Source organism: Myripristis murdjan, chromosome 11 (genome assembly GCF_902150065.1).
Source record: "Myripristis murdjan chromosome 11, fMyrMur1.1, whole genome shotgun sequence".
In the NCBI taxonomy this organism is placed as follows: Eukaryota; Metazoa; Chordata; class Actinopteri; order Holocentriformes; family Holocentridae; genus Myripristis; species Myripristis murdjan.
Genome location: NC_043990.1, coordinates 6,739,506 through 6,764,710, shown reverse-complemented (window position 1 = coordinate 6,764,710; position 25,205 = coordinate 6,739,506). Strand labels below are relative to the sequence as shown.

Below are 25,205 nucleotides of genomic sequence, written 5' to 3'. Positions count from 1 at the left end.
AACATACAAGTGATTATCACGCCCCTGTGCCAGAGAGGACCAACCAGCTTTGTTATATGAAATGCAATGATGAGTATCATAGGGATCTCCCATAATGAATCTGGGAACAGAATGATAAATTGAGTTCAGGGGTTTAGGAATGGAAGCAGCTGCATATCTGTAGATTACGTCACCATAATCTCAAACTGATAGAAAAACTGCCTCAACTATATTTTTTCCTGTAATTCAAAGAAAAGCCGATCTGTTTCTGGTGGTCAGATTTTTAATATGATATTTAATGTGCAAATAATTCATCCAGTGATGATGATTCTAGATATTTACTCTGTAACTCTCTCAATGTTGCAGCCATTCAGAGTGGCTAGACGTGGGCTGTTAAAATTAAATATCTCCTGCATGTTGAAGAGTACGAAGAAGAAAACTAAATAATTCAGGGCCCAGATATGATCCTTGTGGAGCCCCTTTTGTTACAGCTAAAAACTCTAATTGGACATTTCCAGCACTGACACACTGAAATCTCCCAGCAAGATGATTCTGAAATCATCTACTGGTTATTGGATCAAACCCTTTATTATTATTACATAGTCTCTGAATAAGCAGAGAATGATCATTTATTGTGATAAAAAAAAGGAGGAGAGCAAGCACATCGTAGCATTTGTGAAGCTGTAACCAGGAAATGTTTTACTTTAATAAATGTCTGATATTATTAGCTGATTAAAGTTATGATCAATTAGTTGACTTAACATTTCAGCACTAATGTTTGTTGTGAGATCTGAATTTGAACCTTGACATCAGCGGTCACTTTCCCATAATCCATGACAGCCAAGTTCGCCCATCAGCATGTAAACAAGGCCGGGGACAACATGCCAGTCATGCTCATTATCTCATTACTCGCTGTACAAACAGTGAACGAGGAAATACCCTGCTTAGGCGGGGGGGGGGGGGGGGGGGGGGGGGGGGCAACTGGGGTCACAGACTCATTGAGGAACACTGACCTCAAGTTGCCATGACCGCCATCTTCTACATAACCTGAAAGCAGGAGCCATTAATTCTCAAGTGGCTGCTTTAATCCACTACCAGCAGTAGCAGCAGAACATGACCAGGGGCAGTTGAGGTAAACTCAGGTCAGGGGTCAGCTGCGGGAAAACACATGAAATTTACTTCTAAATGTCTTCCTGTGGTCGTCTTCTGATATTTGTGGCACCACGAAGGTCCATCTTCAGCCAAATGAAGCTAAAATGAGTGCACAAGCTAAAGCTCTGATGCATTAGGCTGTAAATTATGTGTGATTATGTTAAACCACAGGGGAGGACAAACATGAATTTACACCTCAACACCTGTCAGTCACACATTCACACTAAAAATACAAAGCTGGGTTTGTTTTTTTTCCATTTCCTTGTTCATTTCATTTCAAAATACCTACTGTACCTGCATCAAACTAACACAATCTGATTTTTTAACATATTTTGATTTATTTTGCTTGTTGCTGTTGTTTAAATAAATTTACTCCATCATCATCATCGGAGAAAACCATTTACAATAATTACTTTACGTGTTTAAAGCCCCCAAATGTATTTTTTTTTTTATATTTATTTATTTATTTTTAGAATTAAAACTGGTCTGTTTTTTTTTTTTTATTATTGTTCATTATATTCCCCTTTTTTCTGTAATCTGATTACTGTTTGTTTCACAGCCACTCTAACAGATCTGATTACTTGTGATGGGATTACAGTGATATTATCCATTACAGTTACTGCATGTTTTCCTGCAATGGCAGAGATTACTGTAATCCCATTAGAAGTAATCCATTACTCCCTGGCCTGGGCCATGGCTGGGCGATGGCTGAGCGAGATTATCCGAGCTGTGAGAGGGAATGAAGCCATGGAAATTTCCTGCAGCAGAGTTCAAAAAAGAGTTCAGCTCATCTCTCGTCGGCTGCCATTGTGAATACAAGAGTCGCTGGTAAAAAAAAAAAATGTGAGTAACTGTGAGGATGTAGCAAATGTTTGGAAATGTAACTCTGCTGATCGACTCGTTAACCCCAAAATCACTTTCTCACTCATACTTTTTTTTGGGAACAAAAACCTCCTCGCCCACTGATGTTTCATTCTAAATTAGTAAAGAACGACGGTGTTACGACTGAGCAATGGGGCTCCAAACATTTCAGCTGCAAAAAAAATATGGCGGCGACGTTGACGCAGCAGCGGGCAAACCCACTCGATGCAGCGTCTACGTATATATGTCTATGGTGCCGGGTAACCAATCAGGTGTTAGGATCCGCCCACTGACTTTGATGGGTGAGTTTGACAGATAAAATTAATTCATGAAGCACTGCAACACAGGTCCATGAAATAATTATTTAAATAGTGAAATAATTATATATATGTTTTTACATTAAATGAGCTGGTATTTTAATGAATGGCACATTTAATGCCACATTTAAGTATTTATTTAAAGATGTATTTATATATTTCATTCTGTCTCTTTTGGTCCTCCATAGGACGGAGGCACCGGAGCCTTTACAGACTGTGTGGAGAGTCCCTAAACTTAACCCACTATGCATTTAAAATCCTGTAGATGTGTGGGTAAAATGTCTAGATAAAATGCATCTGATTTTACTGAAGATTTGATTAAAATCTTGCCTGACTGTGTAACTGAAAGAGAGCTGGGGAGAATTATTAAAGCAGTCCACATATTTAAAAAAAAGAGTTTTATTGAAATGTTTCACAGTAAAAATAAAAAAACATACAATAAAACTTCAGCAGCATGACAATGTAACACAACAGCAGCTGTGCTGCCATAACTGAAATGTTTCTGGAAACAAGTGTAACGTTCATCTTTTAGTGGCTGACAGACACATTACAGTCTTATGCCTCATGTTTCTATGTGTATATTAATACTTACAGATCCAGGTATCACTACACTGATTTAAACTGAAATGAATTAGGAAATATCCAAAGCTGCATTTGTCCACATCATCCATCCATGAGAATGTAAAAAGCCTGTAAAAGATCAATATACAAAAAGAATGGAAGAGAGAAAAAAAATAATTATTGAAAAATTAAAGTGGAAAATAAAACCTGCAAAGAAAAAAAAATGAATGCAGCTGTGGTCTGGGAGGAAACTCCAGCACATTGTCACATTACCAGTGACTGGCTCTGATATTCAGCAAAGGCCACTATCAGCCTGATGTGTTGTTGATTGCTGTGAATTAGTACAAATTAAAGCCCCGTGACACCAAACAATACACTGCTCTAATCTACTTTGAAATAGCAGCGAGTCTATAAATGAAATAAAATGAGAACTCATATGTATTAGGACGTTACGACGGTGTATTCTGTACTTCAGACTAAATACTGAATTCTCAAACTTTTCAAAAACCTAGTGGCGACCATGTTAACTTTCCAGACATTTCCAGGCCTGGGCGGCAGGAGCCTCACCTGGCTGCTCCAGGCTCACAGGTGGCTCCTGTAGGTGCGGATCTTGCGGCTGAGGTTGCGAGCCAGTCGGTCCACGGCGCTGCCGATGTGTCCCAGCTCCCTCCGGGACGTCAGGCCCTCGATGTTCCCGCTGTACCACAGCACCCAGCCGCCCAACGACATGAGCACCAGCAGCGCCCCTGCACACGAAACCACATCTTACTGGGAGCACAACAGAGGATCGGGCCATTAAAAAGATGTAAGCTAACAAGATGTCACTTAGTGGAAAGAAACAACTTTTTGGGGATGGGTGGAGGAGCAGCATTGTTCCAAAATTTGTGAAGGTTTTTTTGGCTGTAATTGCTGGTGCAGCTGTCACCGTCAAGTCATCAAACTAATGATAACTAACATGAAACTGAAAGGAACTTTAAAAAGGGATTCAAACTACAGCATGACTTGGGCTACTGAGGACGCCATTAGCTGCTATGAAGACTGAACAAATTACTCAAAGTGAAACCAAGATTTCAGTTCTTCTCTCACAAATTTGTGTCATCCATAATCAACTTACACACACCGATTTTTATGGACAGGTGTGGAAAAGGAAAGATTCAAAGGCTGTAAGAGAGAAATGCTCCTTCCCCACTTTAATACAATCCACTTTCCACTTTACTGTTTGTCAGTGAGCTTGGAATAAGAGCCTGTGGATGAGCTTGTTTGGCAAATTAAACTGGATTGTGATTCTGGACCAAATCAAAGGTAAGCCCATGCAACAAACCAGTATGTTTACTGGTGACAGCTGTGCCTCATGAATTTCACTTTGCATCCTTCACACAGATTTTTTTTTTCTATGTCAGTACAGATGTTGATGTTTGAGAACAGCCGTCAGCCTCCTAGAGCAGCTGGATTTGTGTTTCTAGTTTTGGCTGTAAGGAAAGTTTTTTTTTTTAGTTTTTCTTGGTCAGCTGATCTGATCGCACCTGTGTAGACCAGTAAGTCTCCAAAGTCTTGACCTTTGACCTCCAGAGGGGCGAAGACCCCCAGCAGCAGGGCAGCTCCTCCCAGCAGGTCCATCAGCACGGCGAAGGCCAGAGCCAGTTTGCAGTGCGACAGGCCGTCACATAGAGCCATCCTGACCTGAGAGGGAAAACCAGACGACACAACACAACATGACAGTCTGCGGCTGGAAAGCAACAGCAGGTGGAGCTAAACTGTAACTGACTGACACACCAGTCTTTCTTTTCACTGGCTGTCAAAAGAAAGGTTCACGATGACTGAGATGCTGGTTCACAGACTTTTCCACCCTGATCGAGACAAAACTCTGGGGGAAATTCCCACTTTCCACAGAGAAGGTCAGATTTTTAATGTTTATATATCACACTCTCAGAAAATAAAGCACATAATTGTACCTTCAGGGGTTTGACAGCTCATCACTGGGGCCTCTAAGGTGCAGCTTTTGCACCCTTGACATTCAGTTCTTGTTTGTCCCCTGGTGGTTTGTACCTGATACAGTCCAGTCTTCTTCCTAAATTATAACTACAATATTGACTGAATCATTGCACTACCTTTATTTCATATCCACAAATCTACAAAATGTATTTCTTTTCAAGGCTACTCAGCCAAGGCCTGCAAGTTAAAATCTACCTTAAGTGAATATTTTACCTCATTTATTTAGGTATTCATTTATTAATTTGTTGTTTTTGGCCGAACAAACGCTGTCTTGTACCTGAACATTTAGAGGAAATGGTAAACATATGGACCATTTTTGTTTGGGAACATGTATATGTATGTATGTATACCTTTTTGGCTCTGAAAAAAAGTAGACATAATTAGCTTTGAGGTCCAATAATTTGTCCTAAATTTGTGTAGACTGTGCCTTGAGGGACAGAAATGGGTTCCTGTTGTATCCCTGCAGCTGCTTCAGTCAAAAAATATGTGTGTCTTAGAAACTCCTATCGGTCCAGCCCTGGTACTGATGTTACCTCAACATGTCCCTTTCAAACATAGCTGCAAAATAAAACAGATAAAAAGCAGGGATTTGGGGGGATGGATGAATAGCCTAAAGGGAAACAAGGACAAGACATAACAGAGAAGGAGGAAAAACATAAGAAAATGAAGTCCGGATGGAAAGAAGAAAGAGAGGGACGCCATGACAGATGGGAAAGCTCAGGCCACTGTGCACAACGCAGTAATGAAATGTATAATTTCATATCATCATAACTGCACAAGCCTGGAACTGGCATGAGGCACCTTGACTGGCTCAACCTCCATCTGACTTCCAGTGGAGAGTGACGGGCCTCCATGTGGTTTGAGGCTCATCCTAATCATCCTGCAGCACAAACTCCCTCATACTTTATCTCAACATAACAATTTTTTCCCCTTTATTGGGTTTTTTGCATATAGAAACCTCAAATACAGGACATCACAATACATCATGAAAATCCAACATGTATCCTCCCACGCACCCACCCATGCCAACATACAGTACATACCCTATGCCCAGGGGTATCCAGTACTAAAAAAAAAAAAAAAAAAAAAAAAAAAAAAAAAACAACTGAATATCCTTAGGAGTTCCAGAGACCCATGTATTTCACTTTTGGGGAAACTCAGCCTCGAAATATGACAGAAAAGGACGCCAAACTCTTACAAACCTCTGCCTGTCTCCTTGAATCTTAGTCGTTCAATAAAAAATAAAATAAAAAAAAAAAAACTCGTCTCAATATAACAATTAATCACATTAGGATTAAAACAAACAAACAAACAAACAAACAAACTGTGGATTACTATGCAAAACTGCCAGCATGCAACCGTTTTTTTTTTTTTAAATTGGCTATAGACTTGTGCACGCTGCTGGCTGACAGGTGTTCAAAATGCAGTTTAAACTTCATTTTATTGTGTAGTATTTAAAAATACAGACTGAATGGAGTTCTTGTGCAGCAGCCTGTTTTTTTTTTTCCTGCCGTCCGGACACAGGCCAGGATTAGGTTCAAGTTAGCCGCTATTTTTGGCACAATTTTTCTTTCTACATGCCTCGACAAAACACAAACACTTAATACATCTTATTAATTTAACTTACCTGTTAATATGACTTCTTCGGCACCATAAACCTCTTTACGTAGGCCTTTGTTTTACTTGTCGCGGCCACTTTTCTTCGTCTTCCTCTGCGGCTTGCGCCTTTACTTCCGCATTTACCTGGACGCACGCACGCATTCCAGCGCCGCCGCACCCCTCCGCGTGCCTGCCGGGCCAAATGAAGACGGTGGGAAACAGGAGACAAAAAGGTGAAACTTCTGACTTTTTCATCATGACGTGCTGACGTATTCATGTGCAGCGTGTATTTGGCTAGGCGACACCTGCGCGCACGCGTGAAGCCGAGGCGCACCTGGTGAGCTCGTCCACTTATAATCCGGTAATTGCTGCGGAGAGAGTCGGGAGTGTGTGTGCGCGGAGTTTGAGGCGATATTACGGCAGTATAACTCAACCAAACACCGGCGGCAGAGCGACGGGCGTGGACTGTAATAACAGCATCCTCACAACTTCTCGGTTCAAACAACTTTTATTAATCATCTGTATCGATTATTAGGCTGCTGGAGCGAGTTTAGCGTCATGAACCCCCCCACTGCCAGGGATGACTCTGACCCACCAGGTAATGATGAGGCTGCGCTGCCCTGCGTGCAAGAACAAACTAGGGGACTTTTTAAGGGATAAGAAGTAACTATTGATGTTTTCCCCTCATTTTTTTTTTTTTTTTTAAATTCACATCTCCAGTTGGTCAGTGCAGGAAAAAACTAACAGTATCAGGATGGTTCCTGCAGAAATATGAGGCTTATTTGATGCACACAGTCTTAAATAGACTATATTACTGTCCAGTTCAATGTGTATGTGTGTGTGTGTGTGTGTGTGTCAGCAGGAGGAGGAGGAGGAGGAGGGGGGCTGTATCTGGACAGCTATGAGGTCTCCTTCCCCCTGGACGAGAGCATGGAGCGTCCGCCTGGCTATCACCTCAGCCACGGGCAGCACATGATGGACGGTATGACGCGGCTCATATCTATAGCAGATTTATGATGCAGCAATGATATCCTGTGGTCGTTGGCACCGTGCTGTGGATGGCACCCCAGCTCCAGGATTAGCAGGCTGTAGCTTTTTACGATGTGCTGATTTGTTTTTGTTTCTTTAAAAAAAATCTGCTGGGGAAAATGCATGAGGCCGGCTGCTCAGGTGTGAATTCCAGGGAAATTCCTCGAGGGAAACTCGAGCAGCAGCCGGAGCCGTGGGAGCTGCAGCAGGGCAGCGGAGACCTGACTGCAAACACCACATTGCGTGCTTCACTCGCCTTTCTTTGAGAGTCTTTATTTGCAGATTCACTGACTTATACACTGAACTGAACTCATGTACGGTTTGGTGCAGAGAGTTTACACAACATTAGACACCGAGCTGGAGCCTCTTCCATCATGCACGCTCTCACATGCTGGAATGATTCATAAACAAAAACCATAAACATCAACTGCTTACCAGACACAGAGTGAAAAGCAGATTTTAGGCTCTTGGCATTAAATACACAACTTATGAGATCAGAAATATCCTCATTCCTGCAAAATGTTTTGCCGTCCTCGCTCGTCTTTGCCAACACATCCGGTCACAGCGCTGGTCGAGCGCTCTGCACACATCGCTGGGAGACTCATATGCAACTTGTCCAGTAACACCCAGGCGTCTGCTGAACTGCTTTGCTCACTGTGATATATATCTTTAAAATTCCCTGTGTGAATAAATAGATTTTTATTGGGAATTAGAAGATGGTCCGCAGGCCACTCAGCACCTCATGTTGGGCCAGATTTGGCTCGCAGGCCGTAAATTGTATATTCTGCGTTCACTCTTGAAGATACTGCAATCGCCTTGAATCAGTCTGAACAACACAAACAGTTTGTTGAATGGTTAAACCTCTAAATTTTGACATGTAAACTCGTAGTTAACAGTCGCTAACATCCTGTGCTGCCTAGTCAGCCGGTGATGACAAACTCCAGTCACACAACGTTTGTTAAGCAAATTAAATCTCACAGCTTTGCAGGTTTCTGGCCTGGTTTCATCCAGCTGGACCGCTCAGGTTGTAATTACTGTACAACCCACCAGCTTCGAGTCTCTGACGTCCTGTGAACACAACACAGTGCACTCAGTGGCCACTTGCACAATCTAATCCAATCCAATCCAGCTGTTCTGCCATAAAGTTTCCTTTCCTGCTGCCTGTAATGCTCAGCTTTTCTTTTTGTCACAGTTATAGAGGTGTTCATTCACTTCTGTGTTTGGCATTGAGCTCATAGTTAGTGCTGCTGTTGGACTGGACTGCATTTTATTGAGAGGTGTTTCCACTATTCTGTCCCCCTCATTTTATATAAATAGGGAGGACAAAAAATTAGAAACACCTCTCAATATAATGTAGTCCAGTACAAGACCTTTGCAAACTACAACCTCAATAATAAACATAGAATTGAATTTACACATTCTCCACAATGTCAACACAAACTAAAAGTGACACTGAGTGAAAATGTTTCTTGGAGGCAGAAATAATCTCACTCGGTTGGTTAAATGTCACTAGACAGAGACAAAACCTGCTGTATTATCGTTTTAATCCCAAGTCCAGATCATCAGAATCAGCTTCATCTACCGTCTGTTGTTCTCTTTTCCTCTCCTCATCCTCATGTCCTTCCTCCCCTCCATCCCTCGGGCTCCAGAGCCGGCGGTGTCGGAGCCTCACTCCCAGTACAGCCCGTTCATCCTGATCTCGAACCTGCGCACTCACCTGTACGTGGCCCTGGAGAAGAACGGCTGGCTGCTGAAGCGCGTGGAGGAGCTGGAGGACGAGCGCAACTTCCTGCGCTGCCAGCTGGAGCGGCTCATCGTCAGCATGAGGAGCCAGGAGGGTGAGGCCACCACAACCACAATACGATTCAAGATTTTTATTCGTCACATGCATGATGTATGGGTACAGCAGCGGTGAAATGCAGTTGCAACAACTCCAGCACTGTGCAAGTAAAAAAATAGATAAGAATAAAATAGATAAAAAATAAATAAAATAGAAAGTACATCTAACACTCCTGTATACAATATACAACCTATGTACAATATACAACAATATACAATAAGACAGCAACACGACAGCGACAGAGGGAATGTTATTGATCTCTGGGGGGAAATTGTGGCTTTGCTGAAAAAATGAATGGGATTCATCAGGAAAAAAGACACACGGCATTTAAGATCCACAATAAAAGCAGTCGAAATAAAAATTATGAAAATACCAAAGTAATAAAATTGCATGTGGACATGTTTTGGGATGATATAATTGTATGCTGGTAACAATTTTAACACATAATATTAAGTAGACTGCATTGGTAGGGGAAATGGGAAAGGACTAAGTTTTCTGGGGAATTTATTGATTTTTTTTTTTTTTTTACACTATGCACAGAGTAAACTGCATTACACAGTAAAGAGCAGCTTCATGTAGTTTAGGGTTAAGTAACAGAATAACCGAGCTGTCTGAAAATGAAATAAATGAAGAGTAGAGCTGAAAAAATAGAGCGAAAGTGTTTTTTGTAGACTTTTTTTCATTTTGACATGAAATGGCAGGGTAAACTCAGGTGTTACTAATGACACTAATGAGGTTACGCTCCATTTTGGGCTCCTGCTGTCTGTTTGTGCATGTTGGCTCACCGGAAATGGTCCGTCCATAGAAACCGAATGGGATGAACTCATTCAGTTTCCGTAGGTTTGTCAGACCTAAACGGAAAAGAGCTTTAATAAAAGTCAAAACGGCTGCTGTGAAGAAGGTGTATTGTGATTGGATGCTAGTCAGCAGCTGTGGCACAGTCCACATGGTAATAATGGATGAATATGGCAATGCAATACAACTTAATGCAGTCTAGGCAGGTAACCACCTCTGCTCACCTGATAGGAGACACTCTGGCAGCTAAATGCATGTAAATCAGATTTATTTAAACAAGCAGACTGAGCACAATACCACCATGAAACCAGCTAAGTCCTGCTGTTGCCATGTGTTGGTGTGAGTGTTGTTTAAGAAAAAGATTAAAGTAGAATGTATGGTTTAAGTTTTTGTGGTAACATCAAGTCTTAGTTCACATTCTGGCGAAAACAACCATCTGAATATGGCTAAAAACAGACAAAACTAACCCAAACCCAGTGCTGTTTTTATGCAGTTTTTTACGTCCAGTTCTCTTTTTGGTGTTTTATTATCTTTTTAGTATCATCCTCTGACTGACAGTCACTTGATGATAAGCTCAGGCCAAACAAAAAAATACCTTGGGTTCCAGTTCCTTGTCATTTAAGGGCATGAGTAGGTAGGGAATTTATTTTATTTTATTTTTTATTTTATTTAGCATTTTAAGGATGGGCAGGGGGGATTTATTTTATTTTATTTATTCATGGGAAGGATGGTTAGGTACTGATTTTATTTTATTTTATTCTTTTTTTTTTATTTTCGGAAGCGATGCATGGGTTGCTTTTTAAATATAATTAATTCAATATTTGCATAAGTTAACACCTTTTTAATGGACGGAGCCGCGTTATTACTAGCAGAGGGAGGTGTCTCTGGCTCACATCGCAGTGCTAGGTACCTGAAGTCGAATACACCCATCACGCCCACCGAGAGAGCCAAGCTCCACGGTGGGGGCAGCAGGCAAACATGACGGATCCCCCGTCATGTTTGCCTGCTGCACTTGCAAATCTACAATGGCACTGTTTCACCTCTTTCACTACATTTGCAAGTTATTTTCCGAAGTTACGCGAGAACCTCACAAATAAGGCAAGTGCAACACAGATCAAAATAAAAGCCCTGCCTCGCATAGTGCCTCTATTTTATTTTTTTTATTTTATTTTTACACAGAGGCCAATAAAATAACCTGACTCGGGGGGTAAATGGGACACTCAGTCGGGAACCGGAACCCAGAAATTATTTTTGTCTGGCCTCATGTCTTGAAAAAGGTCGTTGGGCCGAACCGCCGACAAGCAGTGAAAATAATATAATATGCAGAAATAACTGTGTGTGCCGCTGTGTGCCGCTCATTTTTCACACGTTGTGAAACGTCTTGGGGAGATGTGATTCCCAGCGCCGCAGGAAGAGACAGAACTCATGTCTCTGCGTTTTATCATCTCTAATATTTTCTGTTCTTCTGTGTTCTTGTTGTTTTGGTGTGTTTGGCGACAGAGTGGGCTGCCGACCCGCAGCGAGCTGTGAAGGTGCAGCCTCCTGAGCTGCCCTCGCCTCCCTCTCCCATGACCACCCGCTCCGGGATGACGCTCAAACGCCTGCATGGAGACGGCCCTCGCCCCCGCCGAGGCACCGCCACACACACACACACACCCATCCAAATTATACACACACCTCCGTCTGACACTTTTTTTGTTCCTGCATTACATTTGAAGAGGTTTGACCTTCTGTAAAAAACAAAATAATTTGATTTTGCATCTGCAGAAAAAAGGTCCTCACATGATTCGATCAGTGTGTTGTTTTTTATATATTTCTTTTCATTTGACTCTTTATTTGCCCGGCTGCAGTCAAACAGGAGTACCACATGGAGGAGGATAAATACTACACAGAGGATGAGTACGTGGAGGAGGAGGAGGAGGAGGAAGAGGACGAGGACTCGTCAGTGGAGAAAGGATCCAAGAAGAAGGGGCGAGGAGGCCGAGCCGGCGGCGAGTCGAGGGTGAAGATGAGGAGGATCTTCAGGATCACCCACGGGAGGGAGCGGCAGAGAGGTGAGTCCCGGGTCACCTGGCCTTGCAGAATGACCCATGAGCAACAGAGGAGAGACTCAGAACGTGTACAACATGATTTTATTTTTATTTTAATATCTTAACATCCTAACATGCTGCTTCATATTAAAGGAAAACTTTTATGGTGTATCTCAGGTCTTTCTGGGAAATGTAGGTCCAAATCTAGCCAAACATGGACTGCACTGTTCAAAAGGGGCTTACAAGTCAATATCCTGGAGGAAGTCCTGGATATTTTTCACATGTTATGTTCAGTGTGTGTTTTTGCACTCATCACCTGTGTGTCGGCAGTCAAAGATCCAGACGGGGTGCTGATCCGCTACAAGAAGATCCTGTCCACCTACCAGCGGGTCAGGAGCATGTCCAGAGCCTTCCAGATCCACGGAGTCGACCGCAACACCATGGCCTCCACCTCGCCCATCGCCGAGCTGCTGCTGGTGGCGCCCGAGAAGGTCTGAGCCTCTGAGATTTCAAATCCAGGGAGCAGCTGATAAGCGACTCACAGTTATCGTGTGGCAGCACAAGATAATGATGTGAATTTGATTACCCAGAAATCCTGTCGCGTAACTTCCGCAAACTGTGGAGCCGCAGCTAACGTAGCCCATTAATCGATGAATCTTTTCAACTATTCGATGTCAAAAGTGAATGAGGCCTGACAAACCTGATGAGAAACATTGAAAATCAAGCGCATGTTAGCACATGAATCAAATGCAGATGTTTGGCATTTTGACTTGATAACTCACTTAAAGGATAACTCGATAGTCAGTTTCCTTTCGAGGATTTTCTTTTGAAGTTAGCGAGTTTTAACGTTTCAGATTAGATTTAGGATTAAGACGGGAGGCATTCATGTGGGGAAGAAGAAAAAAAGCGGAGAAGTTTGAAAGATTTTAGTTTTAAGACGGGAGAGGAGCTGGAAGGTGAGGAAGAGGACAGCGTAGTAGTATAAAAAAGGACCGTGGTGCTGAAATTAATACCTAAGGAGTAAATTTCATCATATTTTATGAAATTTGCAATTAAACACATATCGTTCAGGAGCAGATATGAAAGTCAAGGTACTGATGTCGGTATCGGGCGCTCCTCAGTGAGACTTGCGTAAATCTCTGCATCGCTGAACTCTCCTGTTTGTGGTCCAGGTGGCCGAGGTGGGCGAGTTCGAGGCGTCCAAAGAGAAGCTGCTGGATTACGCGCGGCGCTGCTACAAGGCCATGGACGAGCCGACGCACGCCAAAGTGCAGAGCATGAAGAAGAGCCACAAGCTGCTGCCCATCTCCTACCGGTTCAGAAACTGAGCCGGGACGTCCCGCGCCGCCTCAGCTGGGGTCCGTTGTCCTGTACTCTCTTTTTCCAAAAAAAACAAAACAAAAAAAAAAAAACAGTCACAGAAGCATGAGGGGGGAGAAGATCAGGTGCTGATGCTTGAGATTAGCTCAGGGTGAAGATTAAAGGTTTTTGCCGACATGTGATTTGATTTATTGGCCGGGGATTTTGGCACAGAGCGGCAAAATGTGGAGGAAAAGTCCTTAGAGGAGAGATCGGCAGCCTCTGTCAGTATTACATTTTGCGTTTTTTTTTTCTTTCTTTTTTCTCCTGATTTTCTTGTGTAGCTGCAGTCATTTATTTTTCAACTCCAAGGCAGCTCTATGGGAAATTGTGGAAATTGCACTGATTCACTTTTCTACCTCAGGAGCTTGTTCACAGTTAGAAATATAACAAATGTTATTTACTTTGTAATATTCTATCCCTGCAATCATTTTTGATAGTGTTTGCATATTTGTAAATAGTTAATATCACATTTTGGAATGAAACTCTTGGATATGTGAAAAAATTACATAGAGTTAACAAGAATTAAGGTTTTGTTTTTGTTTTTTTTTAGTTTTCTATTTTGCCACTTAATATAAAATTTAAGTTGTTTGTGTATAAAAATAGATATTTATTTTGTGGAATGTGTTTATTTATGATTTATGATTAAAAAAGCAGGCGTGTTGCTCCTGCAGGAACGGGTACAGCTGTGTCTCCGGCTCCAATTATATGTTTTGTCCAAGTCGGTGTGTTTCTGTTGTTTCTTGTGTTATTTCAGTTGCTGGTGAATTATTCAGGAATGGAACAGAGTGTGATGAATACTGATGTTTTCTGAGTTTTCAGTTTGTCCTCTGAGACACTTTCACAAAGAATTTAACCTCGCAGTCTCACAGTTCAGAGAGGAAAATAAGAAATAATATGCGTCATGTTATATTTTAGATTTCAGACACCTCCAGAGCCGCTTTACAATGACTAGAATAACATAATGTGTGCAGTGTGGAGATAGATGCTGCAGATGTTCCTGTTTCCCTGCAGTTTTCACCCAAGAGACTTCTTTCACACTGGAAATTCTTCATGAAACATTAAAACCTACTCTTTACACTGTTTCTCACTTAAATGTATGGTTTGAATTTAAATAATAAATACTTAAATGATAGATGGAGAAAATCGCTCATTTCTAACGTCTCCCTCCTGTTATCTCTCTTATATTTGGCGTCACTTTGAGTTCATTCAGTGTTTAACGTCTCTAAATAAATAATGATTCAATTCAATATACTTTATTAGTCCCTCAAGGGGCAATTTAAATTTACATCATGACAGATAAAAAACAAAAACGTGCAGGATATAAGACAAGATATAAGAGACATAAGATTTGAGGACATAAAAGTGCAAATACATAAAGTGCAAGTGTAAGATTTAAAAATTGTCAATTTTTGTACTGGTAAACTGACCATTTCTTACACTGTGGTTGTTCACCAGTCTGATAGCTTCTGGGATGAAACCAAACCTCCTTCTGTTGGTTTTACATACAGGGAGTCTAAAACGCATTTCTGATGGCATCAGGTTAAACTGATGGTGTAAAACATGTGAAGGATCATTTATGATCTTGTATGCCTTCTTGAGAATTTGCTTAGAATTAAACTGTGCGAGGGATCTTTGTGTTTTACCAGTGATTTTTGAACCGAGGTTCACAACACCTTGCAGTTGAACGAAAAGGTTAAAACACTTTCAATAAAGGAAGAATAAAAGGTTGTCAGTATTTTCCGGTCTACTGCGGGAGACAGGCAGCCTGTGAGAAATATGTTTTATTCATGGGGTTCTAACTGTGATAACAGTTGAGATAAATTGAACAGGTGAGGGTGGGGGTGTGAATGGGGGACTACAGGTGGTTGTCACGGGAACCAGAGAAGAAGAGTCTATGGGGGGAGTGTCAGCGCTCCAGTAAATCATGGCTTGTTTTGGGGTTTTTTGATGACCCTGAAGGAACTATAACATTCCATATTTAATCGTCAGTAAAGCTCCCTCTGCTTTAGGTGCACTTTGGTGAAAAATTATTCTTATACTCTCTATTCTTATTCACTGGAGGTTTAAAGTGCCAGAGGGTCAGTCTAGTCAATCTGAAGGTAACAGGAGGAGTTCAGGTGGATTTATCCTCCTCAAGTCTGCATCAGCCTGTCAGGTGTGATGCTGCCGGTCTGCCAGCCCTGCAGCGCCCTCTAGTGGCAGAGCCGTGAACTGCATTGTGTGGTCTGTGACCTGCTGCTGTGACGCTCCAGAGGCTCCGTCCTCAGTGATGCTGCTGCAGCTGGACCAGCTCTGCAACCAGAGAGCACACACACACACACACACACACACACACACACACACACACACACACACCGTCTTTATGTCGCTAAAATTCAGGGCAAAACGGCTGATCGTCAAGCGGTTTTCCTCACAGATTGCAGCAGATATTAATCCATGATGTGGGAAAACTTACAGCATCTTAACAAGACAAGTATAATAAAATTTAAATAATAATTAAAAAAAAAATGCCTGGCACCTTGGATGAATCTGTTTTCCTCCTCCGGATCAACTCTTGAAAAAGATGAAGAATCTCACATCCTTGATATTTACACATGAAGCAGCGCTCGCTGGAGAAAATAAACAACCTTTTTGATGAATTATGGATAAAAAGGCTTTTGATTCAGAGTATAAAAGATAATAGGTTCAACCTTAGGGATTACAACATAGAGATCAACTGTAAAGTGGTATTTTTTTGTATAAATTATATGCTCAGGCTCTATTCCTTCACATAAAATGATGCAAAACAGCCACAGACGAGGCAAATAAAAGAGTTTACTCGTCAGACAGGAGTGTAGAGACAAAGCAGGCGAAGTCAAACATCTGACTGAACAGTCTCACAGATCTGTGTGTCTTGTTCTCTTGAAAAATAACTCTAATTTAAAAAAAGGAGGGCGCGCTATTCCACACAAACAGGCTGGCAAACTCGGTTAAATAATCCTAATTTATAATCCCAAAACAATCCATCTTCTTTGGAGAACATAAACTGGAGCTCCTTGTCATCTCCAGCATTTCAGAAAGTATCTTTATAAGTCCTTTTATGTGAAACGTGGTTATTTGTTTTTATTTTATTCATTTATTTTAAGCTGCGTAGAGAAAATTATATTCCTGATGCTTATTTCTCTTTATATGGCGACACACTTTTAATTTTTAGTCTTTATTATCATTATTATTATTATTTTATTTTTATTTATTTATTTATTTTTTATTATTATTATTTTTTTTTTTTTGCAGCCTAACACATTTTGGGTTTTCAGTGATTGTTTGAGAAAGACAAAAACGTTGAAAAGTAATTGAAATTAATTTAATTTTTAATATTTTAAGACGGCACTGTGTGTTCTGTCGTTGCTGAAGCACCAAAACAAAGACGGGACCGTGAACATCCCGGAGACGCTCCGCCAACAGAGGGAGGTGTGAGGAGGGGGGGCGTAAAACCAAACTCCGGTTCACCTTTCACCTTTCAAAACCAGCCAATCACAGCGGGACATGCGCGGATGTAGTAAACCTGTCTCGCGTGACCGACGGCGGGGCTCGGCCAGTAGGAAGGCGGGAGCCGCGGCGGCGGGCCAATCACAGGCGGGGTGGGCGGGCCTCCCGTCCATCAGGGGCATCGGAGGAGGAGGTGTTCCTGGTAGCCATCTTGGATGTGCGGACTGATTGTTTTAGCGAAAAGAATTAATAATAATAAAAAAAGAAGAAAAGCAGCGTTTTATACTGAAGCAGTCGCGATTCACCAGAGTGGGGGCGCCTAAGGAAAGAAACCCCGACGCGGAAACAAACAGGTAAACTGACCGCAGAGCCAAAGGTGATTAATTATGTGCCTTTTTTCCCCCTCTCCTCTCTCTCTCTCTGCTTTCTCTCTCTCCCTCTCTCTGCCAAATTGTGTCTCCCACATCAAATAGCGCAGCCGGCGGAAAGCTACAGACCCAGAGACGCGGCTCAACTTGACACGGTTGTTTTGACTTTGGTTTTTCGGTGTAAAAACACAACTTTGGCTGCGTGGCGGCCGCCGCGCCGCCTGGCTCGGGAACTTGGTGCGGAGTTGTGGAAGTGCAGATGTTGATGCTGCTCGGCGGCTCGGGGACGCCGCGCGGCCGCGAGGGCACCGAGGGACGCATTGTTTATAAACACAAACACAAACAGCAACACAAACATCACACCCTTCCTTCCTTCCTTCCTTGCTTCCTTCCTTCCTCCGTTAATGTGTGTGTATGGATCGTGACACACACACATACACACATTCGCGCGCGCACACACACACGCACACACACTTTTAGCTCCAACCTTCTTAAACTGCATTTCTGGATTCGAGTTCAGGCGCCCAGCACCAACTCATCTGCTCACCCTGTGTGTGTGTGTGTGTGTGTGTGTGTGTGTGTGTGTGTGAAAGTGTTGCTGAGTCAAGTCGCTGCAGTGTTGTCAGCCAGCCCTTTCCCCTCTCTTTCTCTTTCTCTCTGTGATGCTTCTCCTCCACCATCAGGACTTTGTTGGAGTCAGACTTTCATCCCTCTCTCTCTCTGTTTTCCTGTCTGGTCCACTCTCCAGTCTCCCACCGTCTTTCATCGCCTCTAAACACACCATTGACACCATTTTTACCCTCATATATGTCATGACTTCTCCTGATTTTAATGAGGACCAGTGGGTAAACATGACATTAACGTGATGATATGTTTTTCAGTGTGTTAGAGCGCTGTGATCCTTTTCCACTGATGCGGTCACACTTTGTTGGGAACCAGAATAGAGAAGAATAGAATAGAAAGTGTTTATTGTCATTGTGCAGTTCATAAGCCAGACAACAAAGCACGCAACCAATAAATATGAAACTGCGATAAATTCTCTAAAAAGAAATTATATTACACCAAAAAAAACATTGTGCACTGCGCTTGAAAATGTTGTTTATTGCCTTTAAAAGTGAAAATCAAGGCAAGACCAATTTCCCCCTCTCTCTTTTTCTTGTCTTGTCTTGTCTTATCCGCTTCAGTCTTCTGCTCCGAGCGTCCCAAAAAAGTTTGCAACATTAAAGGGGAACGCGGGTGTGTTTTTGTGTTTTGGTTCAGGAAAAAAAAAAAAAAAAAAAGCCATACGTTTTGATTAAGCGTCTGGGAAACATGTACCGCAGACGGGGCGAGATAAATCACGATAAAACATAAAGCTGTCATGTGGGTCCGTCACAGTCGTCCCTATTCCTAAAACAGGCTGCCTCGCAAACTTCACTCTCATATCTGTGTCTTTTTTTTTTTTTTTTTTTTTTTGATTCAGGGCGTCTTTACCAGCCGGGACAGGTTTAAAAAACAACAAAATGGAGAAAAATCAAATCACACGCATGCAAAATGATTGGGGGGTGAAGGGCGTTTATGGCTGTCTGTGACTGCCGTGTTAAATGCGAACACTGCAGACCTTCGTTTGATGGAGATTTCGTTTTACAGGGGGATTTTTGTTGCAGAAATGCAGTGCAGGAGAAGCGCTTAACCGAGTCCAGCACAAAAGCAGGGCGGGCAAAACTGAAGACCAAAGCAGTTTCCTGTACGCCGTGCCGACCCCCCTGTGAGCAAAGTAATAGCAAAGTTAAACCGCTGAACTCATTTTGGGGCGTCTGCAGGGACGCCTGATGGGCCCCTGAACCTGCCGTGGGGACCGCCGGCCCGTGATGTTAGCGAGAACCCCGTTATCGAAAACGGACGCAGACGATTGATATCACATAAGGGCCCCCTGCCGCTTCCCGGGCGCACAGAGGTGTTTGTTTGTTTGTTTGTTTGTTTGTTTTTTCATCCTCCTGTAACTCCTTGTTTTCCTCTGGCTCTGCCTTGTTTAAAAAAAAAAGTATCCTCCTCCTGCTGAAATGCTTTGCTTTAATGGCCCGCGTCCAAATGTGATCACCAGCCCACCAGGCGGTCGACTGTGAGAGAGGACGGCTTGTCCCGCCGCCAGCCTGCGTCTGAACGCGGAGGTGGGAGGTTGTCAGATGCTTGAACGCAGCGTGAGAGCGCCGCTGCCGCTGAAGAGGCCGGGGACGGGACAGAGCGTCTGCCACCTCAGACTGCAAACCCAAATCATGTCTCTCCTCTCTCCTCATCGGCAGACGGGCTCGACTTGGGGCTGGGAAAGATGGATTCGTTCTTACTTTCTTGTTACCGAGTCGGTTTAAACCAGACGTGTTCTTGTGGCCTGTTGTAAAACGGTGTGTGTGTGCAGACTGGGGCCTAAACAGTCTTGGAGCTGCATCAGTTGGCTTTGACTGGAAAGCTGAGACTCTTGTGGATTCAATGAGCCACATTTGATTCCCGTGTGATGATGTTGGCCCCCATAGCAGCCATTTCACTGCAGGCAGAGACTTTTGTCCAACTGGACGTCGCTGGAGAAAATGACCTCTAGCCTCATGAAACTTTACAGACACAAACTGGAGAATGCAAAAAGCAAAAATCATAATATGGTGTTGCAATACTTGTAGAGTTGCAATACAGTGGTCCCTCGTTTATTGCGGGAGTTACGTTCTAAAAATAACCCGCAATAGACAAAATCCGTGAAGTAGTCAGCTTAATTTTTACAATGATTCTCGATGTTTTAAGGCTGTAAAACCCCTCACTTTCTACACTTTTCTCAGACAGGCATTAACATTTTCTCACTTTTCTCTCTTGTTTAAACTCTCAAAGTTCAAACCTTTGTAGAAAAATAAGTCCAGTATTATAGAATGAACGCATTCTGTACTGTACAGGAGACACGGCACGGAGGAGATTGATTGACAATGGTCTACAGTCCCTTAGCCAATCAAAAAAAAAAAAAAAAAGCATGCAAAATTGCACTAAAAAAAAAAAATCCACGAAACTGCGAGGCCACGAAAGGTGAACCGCGTTATAGCGAGGGACGACTGTACATATTGAATCGGCACCCAGGTGTCGTGACGTTATCGAATGGCGAGATGAACGTATCGTCTCAGCCCTGGTGGTCGTGCTGAAGGCCTTTTCTGAATCATGAGGAGGATCCGGCTCCCTGTCTCACACCAGAGCAGCGTTCAGGCCCATAAAACTGCAGCCGGCCGGCTCTCGTGCCTCGGAAAAGCTCTTTAGTCATGCTCCGGGAAGTTTGTATGTTCGTCGGGAGCGAGGAAGGAAACATTAAACCGCCTCGTTTTTTTGGCAGGCGGTTAAACACGACAACGTGCCCCTTCTCTGCCGTGCACAGAGACACCAGTGCATGTCAGGGCCATGATTTCTTTTTTTTTTTTTTCTTTTCTAAACTCATCTACTGGCCACGTACACTAGCACGTCCTAAAACGACCAGCAACTGCTTCTGTTTTAGCAGCTGACACTATTTTGAGAACAACAACAAAAAAAAAAAAACAGCCACCAAATGCTGGTTTTTGTCTTCTGAAGTGTCCCTCACATCCACAGGCCGGCCGGCTCGTTTTGGATAATCGCTGCATCGAGACGGACTCTAGCTGTGAGATTTTTTTTGGTGAATTTTTTTTTTTAAATGTGATGCTAATGATGCTGTCCTTTATGCTTGGGTGGACCTGGCCGGTAGTTAAGAGCAGAGCGTCGTCCTCTGGCTGTGGACGGCCGAGGAGAGCCGGCCCTCCCCTCAGCCTCATTAGCATCAGAGGAAACCGCCGGACTCGCTCAGGCTGCAAACGACGAGACACCGAATGCACAGCGCCGTCTCAGACGGACCGACCTGCTCTGTTTTGTTCTGTTTTATTTTGCCCTTCTCTCTTGTTGTTGCTGTTTTTTTTTTCCTTTCTGCTTTGCTCTGTTTTGCTTTTTGTCCCTTGATGTGCCGCTCAGCTTTGCTCTGTGCTTTTTCCCCTCTCTTCACCTCCTTTTCAGTCCATTCCTCTGTTCCTCTTTCTGCTCTTCCTCTGTATCGATTTCACCCAGAATTTAACGTCTGACTTCGAAAGCGCCTAATGACACGGCGGGCGTAACGGCAAACTGTTTTTATTCTCTCCATTTGTGGCTCATGAAGGTCCGTGCTTCTCTGATGTTTGGGGGAAAAGACGGACTTAACATCAGTTTTGTGGATTCTCTCACACTTGAAGCACCCGTCAACCCTGAGAACATGAAGTGAAAGTCGCAGACATTTTGCAGAGACAGATTATTAAAAAAAAAAAAAAAAAAGTATAGTCTGATGAAGGCCTAAAACCAAAATTGTTACGAAACACAACTTTCAAAGCGCTTTTGCAGGAGAAATAAATCTGTGTCGAGACTTTTCAAGGCTTCTTGGCCTCTTTTTTTTTTTGTGCAGGTGCATAAAAAAAGTTTTACCCAAATATACCTCTAACGTGAGTCGGTGCAATATACCCATGCTTCTTTATTTTATATCAATCGTTTGTCCTCTGACCCCCAAGCCGACGGTCCGGGTTACACGGTTCAAAGTGATGGATCGAGCTGGTGCACAGTATCGGTCAATACCTCGCTCAATAAACTTTTGCTTTTGGAGTTGAGATCAGCGTTGACAGGCGAGTATCTCCCGCTCGGCTCTGCTCTGTTGTGCTGCGTTCGTGGTCCTTCACTCCCTCATTAATCTCAGCCGTCAGGGCCAAACGATGCTAATGAGCGGCTGTGTGCGGTGTGTGTGTGTGTGCGGCGTGTGTGTGTGTGTTGTTCAGCCGGAGCCGAGCTAATGTGAAAACGCTGTACCTTCAGCCTCAGCCGGCTCTCCTCGCAGGAGGGAGGCAGCCCGGCGTCCGTCCTCGCACCGCCGTCCTAACCGCGTTAGCTCAAATCAAATTAACTCGACCGGAGTCGGCTTGTTTGCTAAATCTGAAATGTCAGGGGGAAAGTAGGCTAATGCTCTGAAGTTGTAGGGTCTAGCTCCTGAAAGAGCGAAGAGCTAAAGGAGGAGGAGGAGTTTTTGGTGCAGATCTCAGCAGGGAGCGTCGGTGGCCATCATATGAACCAAACGCCCCGGCAGCTGCTTTCACTCGATCCGCTCCTCCTCCTGAAGGCGTGTGGAGTCGGGTTGGCGTGAAAACGTGCGCACGGCGGAGGAGTGGAGGAGCGCTCGCCTGGTGGTTATGAGTTTGACTCCTGTGCCAATTAATAAAACCACGTCGTGTCAAACCAGCCCTACCTGCTCCCTCACTGTCAGTCAGTCACTTCAGACAAACGACGACGGTGTCACTGCTGCTAATGATAATGTGATAGATTTACTTTATTGATCCCAAACTGGGAAAGTCCCACGTTACAGCAGTATCAATAGAAACGTAAAATAAAATGAAGAAGAAGTATATACAATGAAGACTAAATATACTAAATATATACAATAAAGACAATAAGGACTAAGTTTATACAATAAACTAACCCTAAGAATATGAGATGTGAGATGTGAAATATACCGATGGTAATAATAAATATGAAATGTGACACAGAGGAAAAACATCCGCTCTTTAAAACATTTCAAACCGATTAAAAAGTGTTAAAAACAGTTATTGGTTGCATTTCTGGGCTCGTTTTTTTGCAAGAACATCGGGTTTTCGTCTCAGAAATCCGTCACAGAAGCGGCGTAGAGAGCGATTCCTCCTCCACCACCACAGCAGTCCCAGCAGCAGCAGATGGCCCAGAATGCACTGCAGGTTGCGTTTTGAGTCAGGGGAGCAACTGCAATAATTTTTCTCCGCTGAAAAAAACTTCTCTCTCTCTCTGGCGTCTTTATCACTTTTCTCTTTAACTTGTGTGTGTCACCAACAGCTGGATGCAACAGGCTCGGGCAGATCCGCAGGGCGCCGTTGAAAGGCATTCTGGGAAATGCACAGAGTTGTTCGCTGATGCGGAAGTAGGCGATACAAGCTGTGGGAAAGTGCACGTTATCGGCATCAGCTGATATCGGCATTAAAATGAAATATTTTGAAGATGATGAAAATTTCTGCCGACATGTGAAATGGGTCAAATCTGCCTATAAAAATAATAATAATAATTGTCCAGTGAATGTACACATTATAAAAAGTGTCTGCATCTGCTGGTGGGCCTTCACAATAAGAGCACGCATGATAAAATCTTAATTCCTCTGCAGAAGAGATTTGATTAGGTGGGACAAAAATGTTTGGCAAAATGCATCTCTAAACTCAGCATCACAGTTTGATGCCCAAATGTTGATTTTTTTTCTCCTTTAACTGATCTCTGTAGGGAAATTCCTCTCTCTCTCTCCTTCAGGACATGAAGGGCGAGTTGCTCTCTCGCCGTACCATCACTCACGCCGCGTAAAAATGTTCCTTTTCAAATCAGCGAGCATATCTGGAGGGAAGTTTTCGGCTCGTTTTTTGGCTTCGTCTCGGCCAGACGCCGCCGCCGCCGTTTCCCCGCCCGGCTCCTCGCCTCTCCCCCGTTTGTCCTCCCTTGTTCCCGTTCGTCTCCCTCGTTTTACTTCTGTAGAGGCTGTGATGCGTTTTTCAAAGGGCTTAACACTTTTTCTTCTCTGTGTGTGTTTTTTCTTTTTCTGCAGTGAAAGAAGGCATGAAGACATAATCCTAGTCATCAGTCATGGCCGATAAAAGAAAACTTCAAGGTGAGATTTCTCCTATATGTGTGTGTGTGTGTGTGTGTCCTTTAAAGACAGATATTGCAGATACTTTTTAAAAAATCTACTTAGGTGCCAAGTGGGTGAGTTTTACCATAGAGATCAATACAGGGAGCATTTCGAAATTAAAAAAAGAAAGAAAAAGCACAGGAGGGAGTGTGGAAGTGATCCTTTTATGTGGTTTTGAAGTCACCTGCTGTGATAAGCCCCGCCCACCCAGTGCCACCTGAGGGTTCAAACTCATGTCAAGAGTTGCCGGCAGATACTATCAGGATGTTGGTATTTGTTTTCGTTGGGATGGAAAACGTTTTAATTTCTGTGCTCGATCCAGGCCTCGTAAACAAAAGTCACATGGCCTGAAAACGAGTTTGTGTTCGGCGTCGCCCCGCGAGGCGAGGCGCGAGGTTTTGGCAGCGTGCAAAACAAAACAGGTTCCACTTCCTCTGTGTTCAGCGGAGCACGGCCCGCTTTGTTTACCTTTTTTTTTCTGGTGTTTCAACCAAGAACTCGTGAAGAAATGTAGTAAAGAGCGTCAGTCCGGAGCAGGATTGGCCCTCAGATTTAATCTGACGAGAGCCTTCATCTCCTCATATCCATAAACCCGTGTCATCTGGAATAATTTCATCACATTCTATGAACTGAGCTCTTCTTATCTTCCACTTCTAATTTTTTTATCTTGTTCTATTCTGTTCTATTCCTCATCTAATGTGTTAGAATAAGATTTTTTTCCTGTATAAATAGGATCGATGCCGTTTGATGTCTGCAGTGTTTCAAAGTGCAAAGGCGACGATGCGTTTAGGGACGTCACGATACCACAGTTTTGGTTGTTGATTCTAATAACAACAGGAAATTAAGATAAGATAAGATAAGATAAGATATTCCTTTATTAGTCCCACAGTGGGGAAATTTCAAGCATTACAGTAGCAAAGTGGATAGCAGAATATGAAGCAAATTTACATTATAAACAGATAATAAATAGTAGCAAGCAATATAAACACTATAAACAAGGAATATAGAAAAAATAGAAATATGAACAATAAAATAGAAATATGAACAATAAAAATAGAAATATGAACAATAAAAATAGAAATATGAACAATAAAATAGAAATATGAACAATAAAAATAGAAATATGAA

At 43.0% G+C, this 25,205-nt stretch overlaps 3 protein-coding genes across 4 annotated transcripts in view; 2 read left to right on the top strand and 1 right to left on the bottom strand.

Moving 5' to 3' along the window:
* Positions 1 to 2,688: 2,688 nt before the first annotated feature.
* tmem238a (transmembrane protein 238a) lies at positions 2,689 to 6,678 on the bottom strand. Its single transcript, XM_030063938.1, has 4 exons — positions 6,490 to 6,678; positions 4,394 to 4,550; positions 3,438 to 3,616; positions 2,689 to 2,999 (listed from the first exon to the last, which is right to left on the bottom strand). Exons 2-3 carry the CDS (start codon positions 4,542 to 4,544, stop codon positions 3,453 to 3,455), a joined length of 315 nt encoding a protein of 104 aa, XP_029919798.1. The 5' UTR covers positions 4,545 to 4,550; positions 6,490 to 6,678; the 3' UTR covers positions 2,689 to 2,999; positions 3,438 to 3,452.
* A 116-nt stretch (positions 6,679 to 6,794) lies between these two features.
* Positions 6,795 to 14,172, top strand: LOC115367915 (coiled-coil domain-containing protein 106-like). Of its 2 annotated transcripts, none has more exons than XM_030063868.1 (7): positions 6,795 to 7,059; positions 7,324 to 7,443; positions 9,140 to 9,328; positions 11,626 to 11,757; positions 11,976 to 12,179; positions 12,486 to 12,646; positions 13,328 to 14,172. In XM_030063868.1, the coding sequence occupies exons 1-7, from the start codon at positions 7,020 to 7,022 to the stop codon at positions 13,481 to 13,483; spliced, it is 1,002 nt and encodes a 333-aa protein (XP_029919728.1). In that variant the 5' UTR covers positions 6,795 to 7,019; the 3' UTR covers positions 13,484 to 14,172. The 2 variants fall into 2 exon arrangements, with proteins under 2 accessions (XP_029919728.1, XP_029919727.1); XM_030063867.1 differs by having other exon boundaries at positions 7,321 to 7,443.
* Positions 14,173 to 17,145: 2,973 nt separating this feature from the next.
* The window catches only part of LOC115367659 (CCR4-NOT transcription complex subunit 3-like), a 37,894-nt gene continuing 29,834 nt past the window's right edge, over positions 17,146 to 25,205 (top strand). The window contains exons 1-2 of the mRNA XM_030063503.1: positions 17,146 to 17,338; positions 23,994 to 24,056. Coding sequence (XP_029919363.1) covers positions 24,032 to 24,056 — 25 coding nt within the window. The 5' untranslated portion in view covers positions 17,146 to 17,338; positions 23,994 to 24,031. The remainder of the gene's footprint in view (positions 17,339 to 23,993; positions 24,057 to 25,205) is intronic.

What these genes read in the sequence shown, in the direction of transcription:
- tmem238a (XM_030063938.1), bottom strand. Translation starts at nt 4,544, where the DNA reads ATGGCTCTATGTGACGGCCTGTCGCACTGCAAACTGGCTCTGGCCTTC. An exon ending in AGACTTACTGGTCTACACAG is followed by an intron (nt 3,617 to 4,393) that starts GTGCGATCAGAT and finishes TTTCGTGTGCAG; the next exon opens with GGGCGCTGCTGGTGCTCATG.
- LOC115367915 (XM_030063867.1), top strand. Translation starts at nt 7,020, where the DNA reads ATGAACCCCCCCACTGCCAGGGATGACTCTGACCCACCAG. An exon ending in CAGCATGAGGAGCCAGGAGG is followed by an intron (nt 9,329 to 11,625) that starts GTGAGGCCACCA and finishes GTTTGGCGACAG; the next exon opens with AGTGGGCTGCCGACCCGCAG. An exon ending in CGGGAGGGAGCGGCAGAGAG is followed by an intron (nt 12,180 to 12,485) that starts GTGAGTCCCGGG and finishes GTGTGTCGGCAG; the next exon opens with TCAAAGATCCAGACGGGGTG.